Source organism: Theropithecus gelada, chromosome 5, assembly GCF_003255815.1.
Source record: "Theropithecus gelada isolate Dixy chromosome 5, Tgel_1.0, whole genome shotgun sequence".
Lineage (NCBI taxonomy): Eukaryota > Metazoa > Chordata > Mammalia > Primates > Cercopithecidae > Theropithecus > Theropithecus gelada.
In genome coordinates, this window is record NC_037672.1 from 30,107,733 (window position 1) to 30,116,365 (window position 8,633).

Below are 8,633 nucleotides of genomic sequence, written 5' to 3' on the forward strand. Positions count from 1 at the left end.
ATGGTAAGGAATATATTTATATATTTCCTCCAATTTCATATAGATCAGGGGAGCCTGTTGAGGAGTGTCAAATCCTAATGGCTTATTCTCCTTGGATTTCAGACTCAAGGCCTCTTCCAGATGTAGCCCTGACTGGGAAGTGCACTCGTGAGTGTGATGAGTATGGCCACTCAGACTCCTGCTGGATGCCAGTCCGCACTTCTCCAGAGAGGAAGAAGAGCCAGCCTAAACTCTCCACTTTCATGCCTGTTGATGAACGAGGAAGCCAGGAAAAGTTGGCCAATGGGGAGGCCGCCATCATGGGTGACCGCAACAGAAACCTCCTGAACAAAAAGTTGACCTCATCCTATGAGACCTTCAGTGCAGCTAGTTTCAGCAAAAATGAGGAAGCCAACCCTGAGGATATTCCCCTTACAAAAACAGGGGAATATAAGCCATCTCCTGTCAATACTCTCACTAGAAGAGAAGTTTACCTGTAGGCTATAAAGGAGCAACAGCAAAGTTCTTTACATGTATGAAAAGGAGAATAAGGGGCAAAAAAACCTTACAAAGCAAAACGTTTAATCACAAAGAGGGGGCTACCAAAGAGACAAAGCTTTGCCTGCCACTTCTGCCTCCAGATCAGGCCTTTAGTGATACTGTTAGCCTGATTCTACTGTACAATGTAGAAACCATCCTTGTTACTTGCATGTCTAACCCCTTCACTGATTCCCAACACTCACTTTCTCTTCCCCACCCCTCTCCAAAAAAAAAAAAAAAAAAAAAGAAGAAAAGAAAAAAAAAGGGGGGATAGTTGCAAGTTTCTTCCACAGTAACTGTACGAAGCCTGATTAGCAGAACACAACACACTCTCATTATCCCTAAGCTGAAGCATGATTTTAGTCACTTTGATTTTGTTCGAGTGTCATCCGGCTGGTCAAAAATAAGCAGGACAGATAAAATGTATTTCAGACATACCATCAGAATATGGTTTATCACCATCAAAGGCAATCCTCTGAAAGTGATAGAGTCCCTCTAAAGGTACAGTCCTTAGAGAGAGGGACTATATTAAAAAGCATTTTGGGAAGATCAAAGCTTTAATATTCCAACAAAGACTAAGAGCAAAACAATACTCAGTGGATGATTGCAGTCCTAAATTGGCATATGTTGTTATTTTCAGGTTAAGAGCATCAACTTCAATTCCATACCTTCACCAAATATTCTCAGTATACACGCAGTCATGATTACATGTATCAATTTCACTAATTATGACTTAAAAAATTATATATATATTTTCAGAACAAGACCACGATTATTAACTAACTTGAACAATTGTATCATCCAAAGGCCAAAGATCATATGGCAGATCAGGGAAATCATGAAGTTGATTTGGTCTCGACGTGGAAAATCATTAAGCAACAAAAGCAACTGAACCCATGTACGCACAGAAACAATCAGACACTAGTTCATTTTATAGTGCCCAGTAAAATGTTCCTTCTTTTAAAATGGATTTTATTTGAAAGCTCAGAAAATGAAAACTAATGAGATATATTTTTGGTATTATAATAGGCAATTGGTTGAGGTTCAAGTTTAGTTTCAGGTAATATTATCAGGGAAGATTCCATGTTTTAAAATAGTATTTATGGGTCATGGGTAGGTTAAGAAAGATGCATTGCCATATAGTCTTGTTAGTTAAGTCCACAATGATCATTTTAGAATCCAGGCTATGCTTGCTGCTCTTTTTATCCACATTTTAAATTACAATTGCATTTTTTTACTTATTCAGTGCACACTTTCATGCACCCCAAGTGCATTAATTTTGACTTGTGTGCAGTATAGAAATATTTTGAGACTAACAACATTGAAACAAGGTGACACCCTAGTTGACTTTACCACTAATGTGATTTGAACATTATTTAATATACGTTTTAAATAAATCTAGACTGAACATGAAAGAAAGGAGTTTTGGGCAATGACATTTTTCACAGGATGTATATCTCAAAGGTAAAAGCAGAGTTTTTCCAGTGCAATAAGAAGAAACAGAATATGCAGATTTTGAGCTACTGGCTCCATGGAGGATAACCTAATATGGCTGAATATTGAGCTGGGACATTCAGAGAAAAGTGACAATCCATGGACAGAATAGGGAATAACAGGTGTGAGGAGAACAAACTCTCATCACTGAATGTTTGTAAGCTGGTTAAGGCATAGCCTTGATGGCTCTCTAGCAAACTGTAGAAACAATGTAGCTTTGGGTAGTTTCATGCTTTGCAGAATTTCTTAGACTATAAAGTGACACAGCCTGGAATATAGGTTGATAATTCACTATAGGTCCTCAAAATACTTTGAAAACCACTTCTCTGTTTGGTGGGGTACTCTTTGGGGGTCATTTCCTCATGCTCTTTCTTAAATGGAGTTTTCATTTTGATGTTAGTTTATGTATAATAGGTAGGATGCAAAAAGATATGTAATTGAAACAAAAAACATTGGACTAAAATATCAGTAATTGAACATGTTTATGTTTGATTATTATTTACACTATGGAAAGATGCAATTCTAGTACTTTGTTAGGAAACTGCATTAAAGCAGTTCTGCCTTGTATAATCTGTAAGTACCTATTAAGACAAAATACTTCTAAAGATACTTATGAAATGTATACATATTTTTTCTTGCACGTTACAAAGAAAATACTCAATTGCATAACACAGATGTTTGACAAACTTTTTTTTTAATGCATTCCTTTCTTTCATGAGACATTGAAACCACTGATAGCTCATTTCACTCTATCTTAAACCCTTCTCTTGTCTATAAAACTAATACGGGTCACACCGGACCTTCGGATTAATTGGATCCACATTTCCAATGATGTTTGCACCCCATTCAAGATAGCCATGCCATTGTCATTTAACTCGTGAACCTCTCTTTAGAACTAAAATGGGTGTGAAAGAACAAAATTCAGTGTACTGTAAGTATTCACAGTAATTCTAGTAGAATTAGCTATCATAACATGTTTATTATATAATGAGCTGGCATGACACAGAAATATATTTTGTGTTTGTATGACTTTTATTTTGAATAGGTTAAATCTGGTGCCACTCCATATATAGAGTGCTTTTGAAAAAAATCAATAAAAAGAAACAAAAAAAATAAATAAATGAGTGAATGCAAAATAAGCAACTGTGCCTTTTATACCTGTTGTTACGGTAAAAAAACGGTTGTTGGGTTTGGACAATGAGGGGAAATGGGCTATTCCCAACTTTTTTGATCCTGTATATTTGTCCATGTTTATTTTCTGAAAATAATAAATAATATATTAAAAATTTGCCTTCTGACAAACTCAGATAATGGACCAGTCTTAAATATTGTTATGTCATAAAGCAAAGTTAAGGCAGTAATATGGGCTGCTTAAATCTGACTAGAAGATGAAAGCTTTTATTGTAAGTGTAACACAGAGATACTATCAGGAGTGAAATCAGTCCATTTTGCAAGGTAAAATATTGATTTAGAATTTTATACTTTATTTCTTTTTTGTTGTGTTTCTTTTAGCTACAGTTTCATTTTGGTTGTACAGGATATAAACCATATTTGTTTTCTGTACACAAGATTCTCAAGTGAATTTTGCATGCATTATACATTAGGACACATTTATAAATTAATGAGTAACTATATAAATTTATGTGTATTAAAATGTCTGTAGCTTCAGTCTAAAATCTACTGCTTTTTCTGAATCTCCAGATATCATTTCTGTATGGTTTCTGACTGGCCTGCTGCCTGAGTTTCAGAAAACAAGGGAGGCATTATTTTTATGGGAAGAGGAACTAAGATGGTACTGAGGATGTCTGACTAAAACACTACCCTAGGAAGCTGTCTTGTAGGAAAACAGAATAAAACACACAGACCAGAAGAAACTGTCAAGAATCAAACAGCCATCCAAAAATAGTCATGAGAAATCTAAAGACCTAAATAATCTTAGGTATATGCTATCAATGATAAATAAGAAAATGTGTCCTTAAGCAAAAAAAAAAAAAAAGTGAGGATGATCATGAATATAGTAAAGCTTGTTAGTTGTGACCTAGGTGAAGATACAATGATAACATCTGGAGGAAGGCATCATTTGTTCAGCTACCTAGGGTTTACTTTCAGACTTTTCCTACATTTAAAGCACTTGCATTCAGTGTGGTACGATCTGTTTGTAATGTTAATCATTGCCTATTGTTCTGCTACTTGGATGTTGATAGTGAAGCAGAGAACAATTTATCATCGTTTATTATGAGTCACTATGCACGCAACTATGCTTAACATGGCGAAATGTATTAAACACTCGTCCAACTATTTATGAAATACTTTACATAATTTAATTTGCTTTTGTACAGTTTTATGTAAATAAATTGCTTGTCATTTTTGTCTCTGCAAATTAAAATATAACATGGTCAAATGGTTTCACACTTGTAAGTGTACTTCTCTGTTGACAGGTAATTCAGTTTTGATTGGATGAAAAGTGAATGGATGCATGTACCAGTTTGATTTAAGATGGTTTGATTCCTTATAAATTAAGACACAGCAAGGAAGCTAATGTTGCAGCAATTGTTGATTTAGGGGGGCTTATGCATAACTGTCACATTACTTTGCCTCATAATGAAAAAGAACTCGGATCCTTAAGTTTCATCAAAATAATTCCTGAGACATTTACCTAGCTAGCTTATTATCTTAAAGTGTATGGCAGAAAAAGGAAGTTACCATCGTTAATATGAAGATTGATTTATTTTCAGAGGCATCTACAGAAATTTCACATTTAAGACAAAAGTAATCCTAAGTCAAAATGTGTCTTTGTTTAGAAAATACACGTTTTTAATCTAAATTAATAACAAATACAAAAAAGTTATAGACTTTAAAAAATCATGTGAAATATAGAGAAAATAAAGGAAAAAGTACAATTTTTACTTCGATTACTTATTTTTTCTTTAAGGGACTTTCTCGACTTTTTACATTTTTTCTATATTTTATTATCTATTTTTAATCATTCCACTTACTATTTGTTATAAAATTACGTACCTATTATAGTTATCTTCTTTATTTATTAAATTGGCATCTATTTGAGTAAGCACCTTCTCTTCTTCAATCTCTCAGTCATGGCCTTTTTTCCAACTCAGAGACTTAAAAGAGAAAGAAAATACTTTCTGTATGTTCTAACAGATTGCTTGGAATTTCTGTCCCATCTCACAACAGCAATGCTAAAATCTACCAATGCGAAAAAACATTCTAAAGATCTTTGCCTGTGGCTTCTCTACGGGGTTTTTTCCCCTTTCTTATGTGAAAATTTAATATATTTTATTTATATTAGATGACGTATACTTTCTTGAATCAAAGATATCTTTGTAAATTGAGTTTGACTGGCAGCCTTTCTTCTCTAAAGAAGGAATTAGGGTGAAGTATGGTGAGAAAATCTACTTCAAGTTGGAACGGGGTGAAGAAATGATACGTCCATTCATTTTGGGTTTCTGCTTTTCTAGTGGTGAGAACTAAACATGAGTACATATTTTGATGGAACATTACATAAAATGAGATCACTATGAAGTAGACTTTACATTTTCACATAAGAGAGGGGAAAAAACGTGGCTAACAAGATGCACAGCACTGCTTCCAAGGCATAGATTTGCTTATTCTACCATCTCTGATTCTTTGGAAGAATTTCATCTCGTAACTTAGAAGCTTGACTTTAGCACAATGACCTATTCACCGCAATACTTTACATTTACTATAAGATTTATCTCAAAAGTCTCATATCTATAATGTAAACTGTAGTTAGATAAGCCATTTATGAAGGTTGATTTTACTTTTATTTATTTTTACTTATTTTTAAATTTATTTTAATTAATTAATTTTTAGATACAGGGCTTCATTCCCTCTCCAGGCTGGGTGCAGTTGTTCAATTGTAATTCACCATCACCTGGAACTTCTGTGCTCAACGGATCCTCCCATCTCAGCCTTTCTGCCAAGTAGCTATGACTACAGATGGGTGCCACCACCCCGCCCAGGTAATTTTGTTTTTGTAGAGGCAGGGTCTTGCTATGTTGCTCAGGCTGGTCTTGAACTCCTTGCCTTGAGTGATCCTCTTGCCTCAGCCTTCTCTATTGTTGAGATTATAGCCACTGTGTCTGGCAGATTTTACTTTTAATAATTCTCAGGTTAATAAAAATTTGAACACAAAGTTCTACCAATATTAACATTTTTCCCTCCACTGGTTTATGTACCAATCCAAACATTTTACATGATTTACCATGGTGATAAGAAAAAAAAAAACTTTTCACATTTACCTGAATAAAATAATGATTTGTTAAAGTGGGAATTTCAGGAGGAGGACACTAATTATGCAGATAGACATCTAATTATCTTCACTTGACATTGCACAGCACACTCTGGCAGTAATTGTAACTTGTATAGTATTTCAGACAGCAAATTGTAAATCTTGAAAACCTCATAGCCAAATTTCGTCCTGCTTGATACCCTTGACCTACTCTATCAGGCAATGATGATTTGGTGGACCTTGGCTTGATAAAAAGTCAGTCTAGCTTTGGGAACTCAAATGATCATGACCAACAGTCAGCATTATCAAAATTGATCAGATAGTGGTAGAATTCCCAAATTGACTTTAGTTTTCATTCGGCTGATTTCACAGAGAAATGGTCTATTGAGCTTTTGTCTTTTTTATTTTCTTTTTTGTATCTGTAACCTTTTCATGTCCTCATTCCAAAGCCTTTGCCACACCTTGAAAAGCAAACCTCACCTTCCCAGCAGACAAGGGGATGTTAGGTAGCTAACCAAGGTCTAGAGGATTTGCAACCCATCAGCTTTTTTAATGGAAATTTACAATATCAGCTAACTTGAGCTCTTAGGAAACGGAGTAAATGGGGACTGAACTTATGCTTGTTTATTTTCTCTTATCTTTATCCTTTACTCTAAAACTTGTTTACAAACTACAGGAGGGAAAAGTGATTAGCCAAGATAATATAAAATTTTTAAGCTGCACAGAGTGAAGAATGGATATGAATGTAGAATGTGGAAAGCTATTTATATTTTCCTTTAACTCTAATTTTTTTTTCCTGTTGTGTTTCTCGTTAAATATAAATTCTCTTCATTCATTGATTTTAATATGTGTGACCCACACAGAAATAATTTTGTTTATTTATTGAACCTCCTGTGGGAAGATGCTTGATAGTTTATAAATGTAAAATTGTCCCCAACACTACCAGATGATACTAAAAGATTTATAGTTTATTCATGATGTTCAGTTTTGTTTTTTCCATTAAGTTATCATGGTCCAAATGACCCATTACCAAAAAGGTCATAAGAAAGATGTATGAGATCAACCGAGTAATTTCAGATATAATCTTAAAGATTAGAATGAGTTTTGAAAGACAAAAGTGTTAATGAGTGTGCTTACTTTAAAAAAAAAAAAGTGCATTAAAGAAATCCTTGATAAGAAAACTAAAAAAATAAAATAAAAACCAGATTTGTTAATTCTGTCAATTTAACTATAAGTGCATTATAATATCCCAGACTTAGTAAAATTGTCATAACTTGATAGGACCATGTCATTTTTTTCTGTGTGCTGTATATGATATTATACAAAATATATTTACTGCAATTTTAGGGATTGTTATAAAAATTTGACTGCATATTTAAACCATTTTATAATACATTTATGTAGAGGAAGTGAGAGCAAAAGAGTAGAAAGAAAGAAAGTAAGTAGTTGTATAGATTATTTATTTATAGTTTTACCACCTGGCTTTAGAAGGAAAATAATTATATGAATGCCTTTCCAGGCCCTACGGTACAGCTGGGATATGCTAGAACAGCTATTTCTTAAACTGGTGTTTGAGGTTCACTGAGAGAAGACAGACTTTTAGGGGACAAGGTATTCTATAAGAATTTTTTAGTTTTATTAATATAATGATCAAAGTAATATTTCAGCATATTTTTTCTTTTCCCTTTCTTTTCTTTGTTGTTGTTGTTGTTGTTGTTTTCTTTTTTTTGAGACAGGGTCTCACTCTGTCACCAGGTTGGAGTGCAGTGGCGCAATCTTGGCTCACGGCAACCTCCACCTCCCAGGTTCAAGCAATTCTCTTGCCTCAGCCTCCCGAGTAGCCAGGACTGCAAGTGTGCACCACCATGCCCAGCTAATTTTTATATTTTTAGTAGAGCTGGAGTTTCACCATGTTGGCCAGGATGATTTCAATCTCCTGACCTCTTGATCCACCCACCTTGACCTCGCAAAGTGCTGGGATTACAGGCATGGGCCACCGTGCCCAGCTGAAACTAAATTTCATAGAATGAAAGTTTGCTTTGTAAGTCAATGTTTACTCAGTATTGTGTGAAAAACTGTATTCTCTGGAGTTTGAAAATATTTTTTTTTTTCTTCACAAGAGTCCATATTTTACTCAGTTGTGAGAACCACCAAATCAGAGAAATGGATAAGTAGCAAAGTAGTAAACAATGTGAGTTATTGGAGTAGAATATATTAGCATATACAGAGAGTGACAAATTTTTTCTATAAAGGGCCAGATTATAAATATTTTAGGCTTTGTAACTCAAGATCCAAAATGAAGGCTATTGTGTAGGTACTTATATGACAGGAAATAATAACATCTGAAGAT

At 34.3% G+C, this 8,633-nt stretch overlaps 1 protein-coding gene across 2 annotated transcripts in view; it reads left to right on the forward strand.

Annotated features, from left to right (window-relative positions):
* Positions 1–4,418, forward strand: part of PCDH7 (protocadherin 7) — a 426,461-nt gene extending 422,043 nt beyond the window's left edge. For both annotated transcript variants that reach the window (XM_025385776.1, XM_025385778.1), the window contains exon 3: positions 103–4,418. In XM_025385776.1, the coding sequence (XP_025241561.1) occupies positions 103–479 (377 nt within the window). In that variant the 3' untranslated portion in view covers positions 480–4,418. The remainder of the gene's footprint in view (positions 1–102) is intronic.
* The last annotated feature ends 4,215 nt before the right edge of the window (positions 4,419–8,633 follow it).